The 19,830-nt window shown below is 24.8% G+C and overlaps 1 protein-coding gene across 6 annotated transcripts in view; it reads right to left on the bottom strand.

Moving 5' to 3' along the window:
- Positions 1 to 12,504: 12,504 nt before the first annotated feature.
- The window catches only part of LOC117177905 (muscle M-line assembly protein unc-89-like), a 58,857-nt gene continuing 51,531 nt past the window's right edge, over positions 12,505 to 19,830 (bottom strand). For 4 of the 6 annotated variants that reach the window (XM_033368985.1, XM_033368986.1, XM_033368990.1 and 1 more), the window contains one exon: positions 17,255 to 17,532. In XM_033368985.1, the coding sequence (XP_033224876.1) occupies positions 17,363 to 17,532 (170 nt within the window). In that variant the 3' untranslated portion in view covers positions 17,255 to 17,362. The other 2 variants (XM_033368989.1, XM_033368987.1) reach the window with 2 other exon arrangements.

The following is a 19,830-nucleotide window of genomic DNA, read 5'->3' as shown; positions in this document are numbered from 1 at the left end:
AAATAGTTAAATTTGCAATCAAGGAGAGAAATTTTCAACAAAAATGATCAATCTTCAATATAAAAATGAATTTTTTAACCAAATAGTTCAATAAAATTAAAAAATTATATTAAATAAAATCCACCAAAAAAAAGATGATATTTCAATTATTATTTTATTACAGATCAATATTTCAATTGATTTGTAATTAAAAAAAAAGAATTTTTACCTAAATATTTCAGTCTTAAACCCCTGAAATAAACTTTTAAAAAAGTTGTTAAACTTTCACCCAAGTGGTTAAAAAAACATATTTTCAATAAAAAATAAAGTAGTTTAACTTTCAAAACAAGATCAATTTTCAACTAAAATATATAAATTTTCAATAAAAAATTAGGTTCTTACATTTTCAGGTATAAGAATTAATTTGAATTAAAAAAACGAATTTTCAATTAAGTATGTAGTTAAATTTTAAACTAAAGATTAATTTTCTACCAAAAAGACACATTGTTTTAAGATAATTTTATTTTTAACTAAAAAAAGATACTTTTTTAACCTTAAGTAGAATAGTTGAATTTACCATTAAAAAACATTGATTTTCTATTTCAAAAAATTAACCTGATAGTTAAATTTTGAATAAAAAAAAAAATTCATAAAAAAAATGGCATACTTAAATTTACATTTAAAAAAATTCAATTTTATTTATAAAAAACAAATTTTTCAACAAAGTTGATTAATTTTGAATTAAAATAGTTAATCTCTAGTCAAAAAATTAATTTTTAATGAGAAACGTAATAGTCGACATTTCTACGAAAAAAATATTTTCCTTTCAAATGAAAAAAAAAAAAACAATGAAATTCTGCAAAAAAGCCAAATTTGCAACAAAACTCATGAATTTTCAACTGAAAAGTTAAATTCTCAACCAAAAATTGAGCGGTTAAATTGTAAATAAAAAAATTAATTTTGAACAAAAACTTAAAGGATAAAAAAATGGTTCAATTCAATTAATAAGACGAAATTTTAATTAAAAAGCTGAATTTTCCACCCGAAAATAAGAAAAGTATAACAAAAAAGTTCAATTTAAAACAGAATAGTTGAATTTTCAAAAAAATAAAAGAATGTTCAACAAGAGATGAATTTTCAACTTCCAACTTAGTAGTTACAATTTCAACAACAAAATATGAATTCTTAAAAAAAACCGTTATATTTTATATTAAAAAAAAAGAATTACAAACAAAACACTGTTAAATTCAACAAAAAATTACAAAGTTTTAACAAAATAGTTGATTTTTCTACCCAATTTGCTACAAAATACATCAATATTCAATGAAATAATTGGATTCTAAATTAGAATGATCGATTTTAAACTAAAAATGGAATAGTTACATTTTCAGTTAAGGAAATTAATTTTAAAAAATCAACAAAAAAGGTTAATTTTCAATCCAAAAGTTGACTTTTCTACTAAAATAGTTGAATTTTCAAACCAAAAAGAGAATTTTCAACATAAAGGAAAGAAATACCGATCAAAAATAGTTGGATTTTCTTATTAATTAAAATTAAAATGGAAATAGGGACAAGTTTGTGAAACCTACAGTAATGAAAATAGGAATTTTTATCATTTATGGACACCGTGTTGAAAATGAAAGAAGAAAATAGAGGAAAATTAAAGGAAAAATTGGAAAAATCATTACCCTGGGAGAAATTTGTGAGAAATTGCGTTACTTAATTTATGGTTGTCCCCTTATATGCACAAAATAAATTTCTTTATTTTGATTAAATTAGGATCGAGCAATTAAAAAAAAATTATAAAATCGTGCAAAATAGACCCCATGTTAAATGCTCCAAATGAACCGAAACTAATTTTGTGCCTTTTGTCAATTTGTTAAGTAAACCATTTTAAAGTTACAATTTTTTTTTCTAAAGGACTTTTAGAAGGAGATGGTCAGAGATGGGATTTAAAAAAATGACTTCTAAAATGTGTATTATTCATTAAATCTTTAAAAACTGAATTTATAACCTGTCAATTTTGAACTACTGAAAATTAAAGAAAATTGAAACTTTTATTTTTATTTGTTGAAAATTCAATTTTTAATTTTCTTCCATTTCCAAGAGCTGAATTTTTAAAAGTGGATTTTTCAGCAGTTAAAAATTGAACGGTTGAAAATTCAATTTGCAATCATTTAAAATTCAGTTTTTTTCAATTTTCAACAGGTAAATCTTTAATAGTTGAATTTTAAGATGTTAAAAATTGAATTTTCCTTCGGTCAATTTTGAACTACTGCAAATTAAAGAAAATGGACATTTTCAATTTCATCTATTGAAAATTCAACAGTTGAAAATTTAATTTTTGATTTGCTTCAATTTTGAGAAATGAATTTTCAACAAATTTAATTTTTAAGGATGAAAAATTCAATTTTTAACTATTGAAAACTGAAAATATAATTTGCAGTTTGTTAAATATTTAATTTTGAATTTCCTTTAATTTTCAAAAGTTTCATTTTCTAAAGTTGGATTTTCAGCAATATAACAAAATTGAATGATTGAAATATCAATTTTCAACAAATTAAAATTCAATTTTCTTAAATTTTACTGCTGATAATTCAGTTATCAATTTTATTCAATATTTTGAAACTTCAATTTCCAACTGTTGAAAAATCAACTTTTGAGAACTGAAGTAAATGAAAAATTAAATTGTCAACAATTAAAATTTTTATTTTCAAAAGTTTAACTTTAAACTTTTGAAAATTAAATGTTTAATTTTCTTCAAATTTTAACACTCGACTTTTTAACGGTTAAAACTTGAAGAAAATTAGAAATTAAATGTTTCAATGTTGAAAATTTAATTTTTAATTTTCTTCAATTTCAAAAATTGAATTTTCAATTCAATTTCCACAATTGAATTTTCAAAGCTTTAAAGTACAATTGTTGAAAATTGAATTTTTAATTGAGCCTCCTGGTAGTAAATTTTAGTATTTTTGTAGTAATTTTATTAGTGAATTTTTAACCAATAAAAATGAACTTTTAAAGTAAAAAAAAGGTTAAATTTCAACTAAAATAATAAATCTTAAATGTATAAAAATAGAAGAAAACTAACAATTTATTTGTCGACAGTTGAAATTTTAAGAATTGAGAAATCAATTTTCTTCCATTTTTAACAGGTAAACATTTACTAGATAAATTTTTAAATGTTAAAAATTCAATTATCAATTTTCTATCATTTTCATCAGTTGAAAATTAATCAATTTTCAACCGCTCAACTTTTTATCTGCTGAAAATTTAACTTTTAAAACTCAAATAATAAAAACTGAAGAATATTAAAAATTAAATAAAATTGAAATTTACATCTTCAACTGTTGAAAATTCAAATGATAAAATTTGAAGAAAATTAAAAATAAAATTTTCAATACTTGTATAGTCAATTTTCGAAGTTCAAAAATAAAAATGGTAATTTTCTTCCAATTTCAACTTTTTTATTTTTAACTGTTGAAATTTCAGCTACTGAAAATTTATCTGTTAATCAAGAAAAAATTGAATTTTTTTATTAAAAACAATTTTATAAAATTTTATATTTACATAATTTTATATGATAATTATTAAAATAAACAGTTTAATCCATAAAAATGGTTTCATGAAAAAAATCCCCTAAAATTCGCAGAAATTAACATTTGATCAATTTTCGCCGATTTTATAAATCGTTATAAAGGTTGCATTAATTTTTAAATTGACTATACACCAGGGTGGGCCAAAAAAACAACATTTAAAAAAATCACAACTTCGGCAAATTTGCTTTGACTTTTTAAAATCAAAATTATCCTACGCAATCACAATGAGGCCATACATTTTTAATTTTGAGAGTAAAAAAAATATATGCGTACAAAAATTATGCAGATTTTTTAATGTAGAGTTTTGGGTATTATATTTTTGTTTAAGTAATAAAAATAAAAAATTGAAGAACTTTCCAGCACTAGCCATTTTCGATTTTCAAAATTTTTTCATTTTCGACCCACCCTAGTTGAAAAATAAACTCTTTGCCTAATTAAACATTTTTTGGACAACCCTGAATTAAATTAATAAATTACTTGTGAATATGTCGACAAGCAGTTCCACACGGTCCCAACCAGCAATTAATTATTAAAAAATGCATATTGCATTCATTGACAATATTTTAGGCCAGGCGAGATGGTGGCCTTTTCAGATTATCACAAGATTTTCATTTTTTTTTCTCTTCCATACTGCATCATCCAAATAAAAAAAATTGGATTCCTTGGGAAGAGAAACTTAAGACTAAAAACTGAACTACGTGAGGTTTCAAAATAACAAGACTTTGTTTTTTTTTATATCAAAAATAGTTTATTGCTTTTCATTCTGAAATAAGAGATTTGATTATTTTATACGCTGTGAATAAAATATTCAACTTGTAAAAACTTGTTAATTATCCCGACTTTGATCGGGTCGAAATGCGAGTTCACTGTGCATGTGTTTCTTTTCTTAAAAAAGAATTTCAATTTCGACTACAGACACACACGAATTAATAATACAATATACGAATAGTTGAAAATAGTAAAAAGCAGATGGCCCCAGAACCGAGACGAGAAAACTGTATATTATAAAAAAAAATAATAATCTCGATTGATATTTTGTATATAGGGGAGACCAGCCTACAGTGGATAATCAACCTACTGTAAATAATGATTAATTAAAGTCACAAATATACGTAAAATTAATTAATTAGTATTATTAATTAATTATTATCTACTGTGGATTCATTATCCACTGTTGGCTAGTCACCCCTAGTCCAAAAATAAAAAGATCCTTCCTTTGAAAAAAAAAAATATATATATATATATTTCTCCATTCAAAAGACACTGCCATCTGCGTTTACTATGACAAAAAATGAATGATATATAAAATAAATAAAAATGTATTAGGACAATGATCGAAATTACAAACTAGTATCATCGCAGAATAACACAGAAATTATGCTATGAGATGCACCAAACTACTTAATTAAAAATATCTTCGAAATAAATCTAAAAAAGAAATACCTATTTTATAAATTTACGCAATTAATTTACTTTTAATTACAGAGTGAGCAAAAATAAAGAGAATTTGAAATAAGCTAGAACTAAAATATATTTAACTTGCTAATTCAAAGATTAAATTTTTTTTATCACAGTGGCATAATTATTAAAAACATATCACCTGTGTTATTCAACAATTTCCGCGACATTGATTTTTAAAGAATGCACGAAACGACAAGATTGTATAACCAATAAATATCGTTTTCTGCTCCTACTCGGACCGCAACTCTCAGAGTTGAACTTTTTTTATGAATCTGCAAATTTGCTAAAGCAAAAAAACACTTTAATGAGAAAACGTGCATTGAGGAAGACTACACTGAGTCTTTTATTCGCTACAATATTCGAATAATAACAAATCACAGCTATTAAAGATTAAACAGCCTCAACTGAAAAATTGCGAATATATATCAAGGAGGCGAATTAATACGATTAAAATAAATTGTTAGCGCCCAGAAAAGTCTGGAAAATAAATAAAAACTAGACTTCCAGGGAAATAGTGCAAACTAAAAAGTACTCAATCATATTTAAAACACCCTAGGTATTATCAACTTGAAACCGCAAATGTTGACACAGTAGTGGAGGAACCTTAAATGTTAGATGTTTATCTACAAGTGAAATTTGTCACTTTTTTTGTTATTCAAATCAGGATTAGAATCTGTAATGTAACAAACTGAAAGCCTGGATGCAATAACAACTCAAATTCACTTAAGTTCCAATTTCTGAATTAACTTTGAAAACAAAAGTCAGGACCAACAGCAGAATTTAAAATTGATAATTTGTACAAATTAGAAGCTTTCAAAATTACGAAATTTCCAAATTTTTAATTCAAATTCTGCAATTCCACAGTAGACGTCTTTAAAATTTAACTATTTCTATTTCGCGGACTTTAAAGGGAAAAACTAATTCGAATGGAACGATTCAAAATAAATTTATTTTCAAACCATGATGAACGATTTGAATTAAAAAATTTAAAATGTTGAGATCAAAAAATTAAAAAGGTTGAGATTAAAAAATTAAGAATTTCAAGTTCAAGCCTTGCAAATGAAACTTTACAAATTTAACAATTTTAAACTCAAACGATCCATATTCTAAAAATTCAAAAATTTCCAAATCTATAAAATTTAACAATTTTATTCCGAGGTCTTCAAGCAGAAAAAAATCATTCAAATTGAACAATTTTAAAATTGTACATTTTCAAATTATAGACAATTTGAAATAAAACACTCAAAATTTTGAGATTAAGGAATTTTTTTTTTAAATTTAAGCCTTGAAACTTAAATTTTCAAAATTAAAAAATTTCGAACTCAATTTGTACAAATTCAAAAATTTCGAAATAAACCAAAATTAAAATGACGCAATTTTTATTTCGAGGTCTTCAAATAGAAAAATAATTAAAATTTACAAAGAAAATAATTTACAAATTATGAAAGTTTGAATTAAAAAATTTAAATTGTCCAATTCCAGCCTTGAAAATAAACTTTAAAAATTTCAAATTCAAACGATCCATATTCTACAATTTCAAAATTATAAAATTTCAAATGAAGACAAATTAAAATTGTACGATTCCAATGTAGAAACCTTTAAAATTTAATAATTTTTATTTCGAGGTCAATGAAAAGACAAACAATTTAAATTTAACAATTTCAAAATACTTAATTTTCAAATTATGAACGATTTGAAATAAAGAAATTAAGTTAAGATTAGAAAAAATTTTTATTTTGGCCTTGAATCTTAAATTTCCAAAATTGAACAATTTGGAAATAATTAATTTTCAAATTATGAACGATTTGAATAAAAAAAATTGTTAATGCTGGGATTTAAAAATAAAAAATGTCCAAGTCCAGCCTTGAAAATTAAACTTTTAAAATTGAACAATTTCAAACTCAAACGATCCATATTCTACAAATTAAAAAATATTAAAATAAAGAACAATTAAAATTGTACGATTCTAAAGTAGAAGTCTTTAAAATTTCACAATTTTTATTTCGAAATCTTCAAACAGAAAAAATAGTTCAATTCGAATAATTTTAAACTGTTAAATTTTCAAATTATGGATGATTTGAGCTAAAAAATTTTAAATGTTGAGATTACAAAAAAAAAATTTGTATTTAAGGCTTGAAACTTAAATTTTCAAAATTGAAAAATTTCGAACTCCAACGAACCATATTGTACAAATTTAAAATTTACTAAATCAAGAACAATTAAATTGGCACAATTTTTATTTCGAGGTCTTCAAACAAAAAAATTATTTTAATTGAATGATTAAAAAATAATTTCTTCTCGAACTATGAAGAATTTGAATTAAAAAATTAAAAAATTTGAGATTAAATAATTAAAATTGTCAAATTCAAGCCTTGAAAATTAAACTTTCAAAATTAAACTATTTCAAACTCAAACGATCCATTTTCTACAAATTCAAAAATTTCAAAATTATAAAATTTCCAAATGAAGAACAATTAAAATTGTACGATTCCAAAGTAGGTTCCTTAAAAATTTAATAATTTTTATTTCGAGGTCTATGAAAAGAAAATTAATTCAACTTGAACAATTTTAAAATACTTCACTGAACAAAAATGAAAATGGCACAATTTTTATTTCTAGGTCTTCAAATAGAAAAATAATTCAAATTGGACAATTTCAAAAAAATTAATTTACAAATTATAAAAGTTTGAATTAAAAAATTACATATGTGACATTAAAAAAATTAAAATTGTACAATTGCAGCCTTAGAGATTAAACTTTAAAAATTGAACAATTTCAAACTTAAACAATCCATATTCTACAAATTCAATAATTTCCAAATGAAAAACAAAGTTAAAATTGTACGATTCCAAAGTAGAAACCTTTAAAATTTAATAATTTTTATTTCGAGGTCTATGAAAAGACAAATAATTTAAATTTAACAATTTCAAAATACTTCATTTTCAAATTCTAAACGATTCGAAATAAAAAATTTAAAATATCGAGATTAAAAAATTAAAAATTTTTTAATTTAAGCCTTCGAAATTACGAAATTTCCCAATTTTTAATTAAGATTATACGATTCCAAAGTAGAAGCCTTTAAAATTTAACAATTTTATTTCGAGGTCTTCAAACAGAAAAAATAATTCAAATTGAACAATTTTAAAATAGTAAATTTTCAAATTATGGGCGATTTAAATTAAAAAATTAAAAATATTCAGATTAATATTTTTTTAAATTTAAGCCTTGAAACTTAAATTTTAAAAATTGAACAATTTTCAAGCTCAAACGATTCATATCATAAAAATCCAAAGTAGAAACCTTTAATAACGTTTATGTCGAGGACTTTAAATAGAATAATAATTTAAATTAAACAATTCCAAAAATGTTCACTTCAAAATTATAAATGATACGAATTAAAAATTTTAGAAAAGTTTAAATGGTAACTTTTCAAATTATGAACGAGCTGAATTAATCAATTAAAATTGTTAAGATTTCAAGATTAAACTTGTCAAATTTAATCGTAGAAAATTTAACTTTCAAATTTAAACAATTTCCAAAGGAATAACAATTAAAATGGTAAAATTCCAAAAAGCCTTAAAAATTTCATAATTTTTATTTCTAGATTTTGAAACAGAACAAAATTTGAAGTAAACAATTACATAATAAATGAAAATTAAACTTTGAAAATTGAGCAATTTTAAACTCAAACCATCAATACTGTAGAAATTTAAAGGCTAAAAATAAGAAAATTTCCAGATCAACAATTAAAATAGCACAATTGCAAAGGAGACACACTTAAAAAAATTGATAAGTCGAATCACTTCCGACAGTATAAAAAAAACAATTTAAATTATTTTTCCGTTTGAAATTTCCAAATTTAAACCCTCAATTTGAACAATTTATAATTTAAATTTGAAACATTCAAAAAGGACCTCCAGCCTAACAGATCTACTGCAATCATAAATAGATAAATTTCCAAATTAAGTACAATTAAAATTGCACAATTCCAAAGTAGAAATCCCCTAAATTGAACAACTATTTTCAAATCATGAAGGATCTGACTGAAAAATGTGGAGGTTTAAAAATTAAAATGTACAAATTAAAGTCATGAAAATTAAAACGACATCAAAATGACCTAGTCTTCAAAATTCAGGAATTTAAAATTATATGTGCCCACAATCAATCATTATAAATCTAAAATATTTTCTCGATTCTTTTCTAGTTATCTCAGAGATTGGAATTTAGGTAAAATCAAATTGATTTTGCATCCAGGTGTTCGAAAATTGACTTTCGACGAAGTTGTTGACCAGATTTTCGGTACGATGCATAAATACTTATAAACAGTAGTTCAGTCTATTCGTAGATAGTCTAGTCTACCTGCCTTCGCATCTATCGACCATAATGTACAAAATATAGGTATTAATTAGATCTCTGTCTTCTTATAATACACCCTAACTCACACACTATTTACAATTATATTCACAGAGGTATCGTAGTTTACATGTGGGTATCCGCCAGAAAAGGACCCGATTATCAAGTTTTTTTTTCTTCATTGAAATTTCAAGTGCAGCAACCGGAAGTGGATTTACTTTACGGATTAGTCTATTATTTTTTTATTATTTTCAATTCACTTCTCGCGGAATTCCTTTTAATTCTTTGCATTATTTTCGAAGCATTCGTAGAATTACAGTAATTCGAGGAATTAACAGAATTCGAGAAATTAAAGGAATTCGTGAAATTCACAAAAATATAATGATGATAATTTAAGGAATTTAAGGAAATCAGAGAATTTGCAGAATTAAACAATTCAATTAATTTCAAATAATGAAATTATTCAAAGTTATTGAATTTCTGGAAATATTTGAATTCTTTAAATCTATTAAATTCCCTGAATCATTCAATTCCTTCAATTCTTTCCATTCAATGAATTAAAGAATTCAAATATTTCCAGAAATTCAATAAATTTCGGGAATTCAGATATTTAAGGAAATTAATTCAATATAATTCAAGGAATTCATGGAAATCCGAGAATTTGCAGAATTATACCCAAATTCAAGGAATTCAATTAATTTCGAGAATTCAGATATTTTAAAGAATTTAGATAATTCAAGGAGTTTAATTAATTCAGGGAATTAAAGGAATTCGCAGAATTCACGAAATTTAATGAATTTAACGAATCCAGATAATTCCAGGAATTTTGGAAATTCAAATACATTTAAGAAATGCAATGGATTTCGAGAATTCAGCTGATTCAAGGAATTAACATAATTCAAGGAAATGCATTCAGGTAATACAGATAATTCAAGGAAACTAGAGAATTCGCAGAATTTTATGAAGTTAGAAAATTTGGATAATTCAAGGAATTCAGAGAATTGAGATAATACAAAGAATTAAGATAATTCAAGGAATTTAATAAATTCAGGGAATACAGATCATTCAAGGAAAACCGCTGAATTCAATAAATTTAAGAATTTTATATAATTTAAGGAATCCAGATAATTCAAGGAATTTAATTAATTAAGGCAATTCCTACATTTCAAAGAATTGAATGAATTTAAGAAATTCCAATAATTAAAGGAATTGAATGAATTAAGGGAAGACGGATAATTGAAGGATATTCGAGAATTAGCAGAATTTTATGAATGTCGGAAATTCAGATAATACAAGGAATTCAGATAATTCAAAGAATTAAGATAATCCAAAGAATTCAGATAATCCAAAAAATGCAGATAATTCAAGGAATTTAAATAATTTAGGGAATTCCCATAATTCAAGGAATCGAATGAATTCAGGGAATACAGCTAATTCAAGAAAATCCGCAAAATTCAATAAATTTAGGAAATTTATATAATTTAAGAAATCCAGATATTTCGAAAAATGAAGATAATTCAAGGAATTTAATTATTTTAGGAAATTCCGATCATTAAAGTAATTGAATGAATTCAGGAAAGACGGATAATTCGAGGAATGAAAGATAATTCGAGGAATTAAATTAATTTAGGGAATTCCGTTAATTAAAGGAATTGAATGAATTCAGGGAATGTCGGAAATTCAGACAATTCAAGGAATCCAGATAATTCAAAGAATTCAATGAATTTAATTAATTTAGGATATTCCCATCATTCAAGGAATTGAATGAATTCTGGGAATACAGACAATTGAAAAAAAATCAGTAGAATTCAATAAATTTAAGAAATTCATATAATTTAAGGAATCCAGATAATTCAAGGAATTTAATTGATTACGGCATTTCCTAAAATTCAAAGAATTGAATGAATTCCGATAATTCAAGGAATTCGAGAAATTAAAGGTATTCGCAGAATTCAAAAAACTTAATGAATCAAAATAATTCTAGGAATTCAATGATTTCGGAGAATTCAAAGAAGTCAATGAATTCAGAGATTTTCATGAATTTAGGAAATCAAAATTTGTTTAGAGATTCCAGATCATATTGGGAATTCAAGAAATTGACGAAATTTAAGGAGTTCAGAGAATTTCGGGAATTGCAGAATATACAAGGAATTAACGGGGATTAAGAGCATTGAAGGAATTGTGTAATTTTAAAGAATTTAAGGAATTCGAGAAACTTAGAGAATTTCATTTTTAAAAGATTCTCTAAATTCCCTGATATCATTGAATCTCTATATCTTCTGAATTTTATAAACTCACTGAAATCTTTGATTTCTCTCAATTCCCTGAAATCCTTCAATATTTTGAATCCCCCGAATTCTGTGAATATTCGTAATTCCTATAAATTTCTGAATTCCCTGAAATTCTTGAATATCAAAGGAATCTTGGAATCCCTTAAATATTCTAAATTGCTGGAATTCGGAATTCTCTGAATTCCTGAAAATCTCAGAATTCCTTGAATTTTCTGATATCCTTAAACTCCCCGCCTCTTAATGAATTTCTTCAATATTCTGAATTTCATGAATATTCTGAATTCATGAAATGTCATGAATACTTTGAATATCGTGAATTCTCTAAATGCGCTGATATCCTTGAATAATCGGATTTCTCTAATTATTAAAAATTTCAGAATTTCGGAAATTCTCTGAATTCCTGGAATATTCTGAATTCCTAAAATTCTTTAAATCTCTTAAATTTGTTGAATATTCTACATTTCTTGAATATTCTTCTGAATATTCTTAAATAAAAAAGTCAAAGAAAATCGAAAAAATTTAAAAGAATGTAATGCAATTCAAAAGAATTCAAGTGCATTAAAAATAATTCTAAAATAATAGACTGAACCGCAGAGTATTAATCATAACTAAATCTCTCTCATGTTTTTTTCGCAAATTTGTAATAAGACCGCGGGTTAAATTTAAAAAAAAAATGCCTATAATTTACAACTGACCCTTTCCTGCCAGAGAATCACATGTTAAAATTACGAAGGACCGCTTTGGGATTAAAATCGATATTCTTGTTTATTTAAGTTTTGCGAACGATGTAAATTATTTATATACTTTTTATACACAGTATATATAATTAGGTTTATATATGTATATACATATATATATTTATTATATTTAAACAAAGTTCTAAGCTTTACTTAAGTATACACTCTGAAACTTTTGATGCAGTTTTGGACATTGTTCTCTAAATTCATGACTTATTATTCCTTATTCATTACACTCAATATTTCTTTTAAATCATTTCTAACACATTATAATGAGTGATTAGAATTTAGTGATTTTTACAAAACTTAGTCTAACGGCGTCGATAATAAAAATGAGGTACGTTGAATCGCTAGTTCTTCGCTCAAATATGCAATCACTTGTGTATGTGTACGTGTGTGTGCAGATTTTTCAAAAACTAATTTAGTCCTAAAAAAAAAAATTATCAATATTATTTCTACCTTCTTCCACATGACTTTGTAATCTGATTGACAGCCCGAATAAAGTGATAAAAACGTCAACAGTGCACACTTGATTTGGCAATTTGATATTTCTGGATTTTTTTTTCTTTTCATTAAACAGCGCGCGAAAAATTTGTTTTATAAAACTGATTATTAATGCAATTGATGACTGTTTAAATTGCATATTTGATTACATATTCGATGAGAAGCACCTAGCTGAAGATAATTTATTTTTAAGCAATATTAAGGTTTTAATCACTCTACTCCTGCATTCTAAATGTCTGGGATTTTCATCATTCAAATCTCGTTTAAATATTATAAACGCCAACGAAAATTTTAGCTTGAAGAATAAGTATTATAATAATTTCATATCAATTAAGCACTCACAAAGAACAAAGATTTGACATTTTAATCAGGGTGCCGATTAAATGCCTGCTTTCTAACAATTGAAATTCAAATTAAATAATTATACAATTTCAAATTGCAATTGAACAATTTTAATCTGAAAGAAATCAAATTACACGACACCCTATTATTACAAAAAAAATATATTGCATAAATAATTATTTGTTTCTTTTTATTCACTTAAGGTAGTTGTGCTAAAAATCAAGTATACGGAAAAAAAGTTTCTATGACTTTCAAAATTTAAATATTATCATTCTAGTCTAATGAAAGAAAACAACCTTATTTTCTATGAAAGAAAGTGTTAAACTTTCAAAAAATAATTATTTAATAATAATTTCTGTAAGTTTTAACATTTTGCCATTAAAAATAATATTTTCTATTTCAAATAACATCAGTGATTTTATTATGATTATTTAAATAATAGAAAAACTGAAACAAAATAATTCAAATATTTTTTGAGTAATGTACTAGTATTAGTTTCGATGTGAGGCTTCGATTCGCTATAAATCATGTTGAAAGTACATGAAGTGATTTCACAACCTTTTAATATTTCCACTAGGGGACATCTTCCTATAGTGGATAATGCAATTTCCAGCGGACAATTACTAATTAACAGCGTAAATAAACGTAAAATAATTAATTTTAAATTTAATTCATCAACACGTATTGTGCCTTGAATATTTATTCAATTTAATTAATTGTTTACATATATTAGTATTTTTAATTAATCATTATCTATTGTAGGTTGTATTTTCCACTGTGAGAAGGTTTTCCCTACACAAAAGCTCTGGTTCCTTTTTTATCCCTAAAAATATGGAAATGTAAAAGAAAAAAAATTTAAATCTTAATTTTCATGAACTTAACAAAGCAGAAATTATGGCAAGGGCATTTTTTATCACATTAGGAAAGAACGCGTTCAGACTAAGGACTAATTAAAAGACTAAAATGCAAATATTTTTTGTTACTAACTATATGATTAAGTCACAATTCTGTTTAAGCATCTCAAATTCTTGATACTATATTTAACTTTAACAGGGAGATGATGAGAGTTGGGATTTTTCTTAAATCCCATAAATTCCAAACTGAGTCTTTTGAATGGCTATTCAATGAAATGTTTATTTATTAAATTCGCGTGTAAAATTATATACATATAGTAGTTTTAATCCGTAATTTTAATAAAAAATGTTTTGTTTTTTTCTTGAATTTTCAACAGTTAAATTCTCAATTTTCTTCAAATTTCATCTATTGAATTATCAAAACTATCAAAAATTGAATAGTAATCAGTTGGATTTTCTTCAATTTCTTCAATTTCCAGCTATCAAATTTAGTAGGGTTTCTGGAATTTTTAACAGTTGAATTTTGAGCAGTTATATTTGGAATTTTCTTCAATTTTTACAGTGGAAAATTGTAGCAAATGGAAAATTGAGTTTGCAACTATTTGAATATTTATCAGTAGAAAATAGAGGAAAATCGCATTTTTAAATTTTCTACTGGTTGAAATTAAAAAATTAGTGAATTTTCCCAAGTTGAATTCACAATTTTCTTCAAACTTCAACTGTTGAAATTTAAAAAAATAGAAATTTAATTTTCAATTTTCTTCAATTTTCAGCAGTTAAATTTTATACTTTCTTTAATTGTTCACAGTGGAAAATGGAAGAAAATGAAAAATTGAATTTTCTTTAAATTTCAACAATTAAAAATTAAAAGAAAAATAGCAATTTAATTTTCAATTTTCTTCAATTTTCAGCAGTTGAGTTGAATTGTCTGGAATTTTCAACACTGGATTTTCAACAGTTAAATTTTTAACTTTCTTTAATTTTTCAAAGTATAAAATTGAAGAGAATAGAAAATTGAATTTTCTTTAAATTTCAACAATTAAAAATTAAAAGAAAAATAGCAATTTAATTTTCAATTTTCTTCAATTTTCAGCAGTTGAGTTGAATTTTCTCGAATTTTCAACACTGGATTTTCAACAGTTAAATTGTTAACTTTCTTTAATTTTTCAAAGTGTAAAATTGAAGAAAATGAACAATTGAATTTTCTTCAAATTTCAACAGCTGAAAATTTTAAAAATTGGCAATTTAATTTTCAAGTTAAATTTACAATTTTTTTCAATTTTCAGCTCTGGAGTTTAGTGGGATTTTCTGGAATTTTCAGCAGTTAAATTTTGAATTTTCTTCCATTTTTACGGTAGAAAATTGTAGAAACTGGAAAGTTTGGGGTCATTTTTCTTCCAACTTCAGCAGTTTAATTATCAAAACTGTTGAAAAATTGAGAAAATTGACAATTTCATTTTCAAATGTTAAATTGTCAAATTTCTTCAAGTATCAGCAGTACAATTATAAAAACTTGTAAAATATTTAGCAGTTGAAAATTCAACTGTAGATAATAAAATAAAATAAAAACTGAAATTTTAACCATGAAATTTTAATTTTTCTTCAGATTTCAGAAGTTGAATTATCAAAAATTTTGAAAACTGATCAAATTTAATTTTCAACTAGTTAAATTTTGAACAGTCGAAATTTCAACAATTGTAAATAGAGAAAAATGAACCGGGAATTGAAGAAAAATTGATTTTCCAATTTTTCACCTTTTTCAGCGGTTGAATATTCGTTAATTTTCTTTCATTTTTTTCCAACAATGATACAAATTTAATTTTCTTCAATTAATAAAAGGTCAATTTCCAACTGTTAAACATCCAAGAAAAATTCGAATATTACAACAACAAAAAAGCAAATAATGTGGCAAATTAATAATTATCCAATGGACTCTTAGCAGGAAATTTAAAAGATAAAAAAACCCCAAAAAGTAAAAACTAAATTATAAAAAAATTATGCATTTTATGAAACTAGAGAGAAATATTATACACAGTTGCGAGTTAAGCAGACAGACCAGAGCTTTTGAAACGAAAATTATTCCTACCTATACCTGGCTATTAAAACTATCAATATTGATTGAATTCAACTCATATTTTTAAATCGGAATTATAAGCGTATTAGCTGGCATCAGCCAGACATGCAAAAATGAAAAATGTCCAAGATAATGAATTCCTCATGCTGCAAGTTACAAATAAAAATATTTGATACAATTTATAGTGTTCGCAGTTTTTAATCACCTTTTTTTTGTGTAAATTTATATACATTTCCTGGTGATATATGTACACACAACTTGGATAAAATCTCACTCGTGCTTCAATAAAATAAAAAGGTGTTACGGACACGCCCAGAACTTAACTAAGAATCTAAGATTCGGTTCCGTATGCTTTAAAAACCGCTAAAAATCATATCAACTTAGGACTAATCAATGTATTTTATCATATGAGTAAGTTGAAGCTGAAAGTATTTATTATGATTTTCGATAAGTCGCCTATGTGATGTAAAAATAAATATTACCTTTTTCAACAAGATACCGAAAATAGTTTAAAAAAAAAAGAAGAAATTAAATAAATTTGTTTCAAAAACATTTTTGCAACTGAATTCCTAAAAATGTCACTACTCCTTCACTGGTTGTCTTTTTTTGTTGCAAATTGAATGATTCTAAATCAAAATATTCCATGATTGCAATATTAATTGTAAAGGTTTAATATAAAATAATATAAATTGAAATCAATTACATAAGAAAAAAATTGATTTATGTACACAAACACTCTTTAATCTTAATATAAAGATTTATGTTATTCAAAGAGACTTTTTCGAACAATTGGCGACGCCCTAACAGAAAAAGAAAAAATGTTTCGACTATAAGAAAAATATCATATGAAAGTTTCGTAATACTTAAACCGTATTACGAGATTAAATACAAAGTAAAATAGGTATTTCCAACGAAAATGTGTAGACGTAAAACAAATTTTCAAATGGCGTTGGTCGTACGGAGATCAACAGCTCGATTAAAAGCGCATATATTCAATATTATTGATGAAAATCTTTCAAAATCTTGAAGCGCATCAACTACGAATCGTAAATCGCTATAATTAGAAAACAACTTCATTAAACTACAGCCAAATTATAACGTTGTCTCTATCCACGACTATATGTAATAATCAGTACGCATGTTAAAAATTTAATTTTTTTGTTTTTGTTTACAACGAATTCTGGGAATCTAAGGACAAATTATTTTTATGTTTTACCTTGCGACCCTGCCTTTTTGATGACTTCCTTGAGACCTTTGTCTCTCTCGTTTCTTGAATTGTTTTGTTGATTCCTAATCTCAATCGAACAGGAACTTTAGGCTCGAGAGCTGGCGTCTCTTCTGCAATTCAAAAATATATCAATTTAGTTTCTTCTAACATTATTAGAAAACTCTCACTGACTTTTCCAAATTCTCTTGCTTAATCAATTACACGATGCAATAAACAAATATAAAATTACACCTATGGAAAAGCACAGGCTTCGGAGTCACTTTAGAGATAGAAAATAGTAGGGTTTCTACTAAAATTTTGGAATAATAAAAATAATAAATAATAATAAAAACAAATTTTTTATAGTACGAAACCAGTAAAATATTTTGCATTTTTTAAACGATTATTATATATGTTATGGGCAAAGTATATAATCCAGACATTACATATAATCCCTAGGAATTATTTATAATGCCTGGTCACTTCAGGAAAAGTGTATAATCGAATACTTATTATATTATTTGCCTAGGCAATATATATAATCCCTAGGCATTATGTATAATGCCTGGCACGAGATAGGCAAAGTATATAATCTTTATTTTGAATATAATGATGTCACTGAGGACAGTGGCAAAGTATATAATCTTTATTTTGAATATAATGATGTCACTGAGGACAGTGGCATCATTATATTCAAAATAAAGATTATATACTTTGCCTATCTCGTGCCGGGCATTATACATAATGCCTAGAAATTGTATATATATTTTTTGCCTAGGCAAAGTATATATTAAGTATTCCATTATACACTTTGTCTGAAGTGACCAGGCATTATATATAATGCCTAGGGATTATATGTAATGCCTGGATTATATACTTTGCCCATAACATATATAATAATCGTTAGAAAATGCAAAATATTGTACGGGTTTCGTACTATGAACAATTTTTCTTGCTGAATTTCATGAACCGTCAAAAGATTTTGTTTACATGTAGCAAACTACGATCTGAAAAGGGGTCATTTTATTTTTAAAATATTGAATAGTATAATTCATTTTTAATTTACAATTGTCATCAGATTTTGAATTTTTACGACAATTAAAATCTAATGCAATTTTTAAGAGATTCGTGACAAGCGACTTCTCAAAAATTACTTTAACCATTTTTTATTTAACAACAAAGTTCTTCCTTTTTTTTTGTCATTTTTTGAAGCTTTTCAAATTTATTTTAAAAAAGGCATTAAATCAGTGTAAGAATAGTGTGTCTATATTCATACCTGTAAAAATTTGACTTTTGATTTTTGGCGGTTGATACCCCCTTCCCAAATTTGTTTGTTTTAGGGAGAAATAAATTCCATATTTTTCCAAATAGGTCAACATTAACTAGTCCCCCGAGCTTTTGACATTATGATGGGATTTTTAATGAAAAAAACTCGGTTTTCGGAAAAATGAAAGAAAATACGTACATTTTATTACATTTTTGTAAATTAAAGCTTGACCGCCTCTTAGTAAATGTTCAAGGCATAATTCACATTCAATCATTTTTAATGTTAACGCCCCCAACCCCATTGTATTGTGTCCGGAAATGCTCTACAAAATGCAAAATATTAGTTTTTTGTAAATAATGTTGATTAATTTCAATAATAATATTTCTAACTTAAGTTAACATATTTCACGATTTGCAGGATTAAAAAATTGTTTAAATGAATAAAAATTGTCTAAACAATTGACAAATATCCTGAAAAAATTACTTTTATAATTCGTTAATTGTGTCCTTAACTTGACAAAAACTCGGGGAAAATGGTTTAAACGAAAAAAATTATTCAATATTAATTTCCAAATATGTTAAGTTTTGAAATATTATTATTGTAATTTATCAACTATATCATTTATCCCGAAAAATGATGACTTTATTTTTTACAGGCGAGAAAAAAATTGTTTTAACAACCAGTAATTGTTTGAAAAATAATTAGTGAAAAAATAATTGTAAATTTGCAACGTTAAGTTAATTTAAATCCATTTATTTGATATACTTTAAGACAAAAACCGCAATTTCCTGTCATTATTAGAAGACAATATTATTTAAATTAATACTCAATTGCATAAGCAATTATGTTTGTCTACTTTAATTTTTAGCACACACTAATTAAAAAGTTGAAAAATAAAAAAATTTGATAAAATGTTTAATTCAACATTTTTTACCTGCGTCTTACTGTTAGTAATTTAAAAAAAATACATCTTAATATCTTGGAAATCAACAAAGTAAGGAAAGTTAAAAAAGGACAAATTTCCACTCAAATAATGGAGAATATTTATTATACACTTAGTCTGGTCTCTTCTGGACATTATGTATAATGCCTAGGCAATCTGTATACTAGAAATTATTACATATTTTGCCTGGCCTTTGTTGGACATCATATATAATGCCTA

Source organism: Belonocnema kinseyi, chromosome 8, assembly GCF_010883055.1.
Source record: "Belonocnema kinseyi isolate 2016_QV_RU_SX_M_011 chromosome 8, B_treatae_v1, whole genome shotgun sequence".
NCBI lineage: Eukaryota > Metazoa > Arthropoda > Insecta > Hymenoptera > Cynipidae > Belonocnema > Belonocnema kinseyi.
This window is presented reverse-complemented; position numbering and strand designations above follow the sequence as displayed.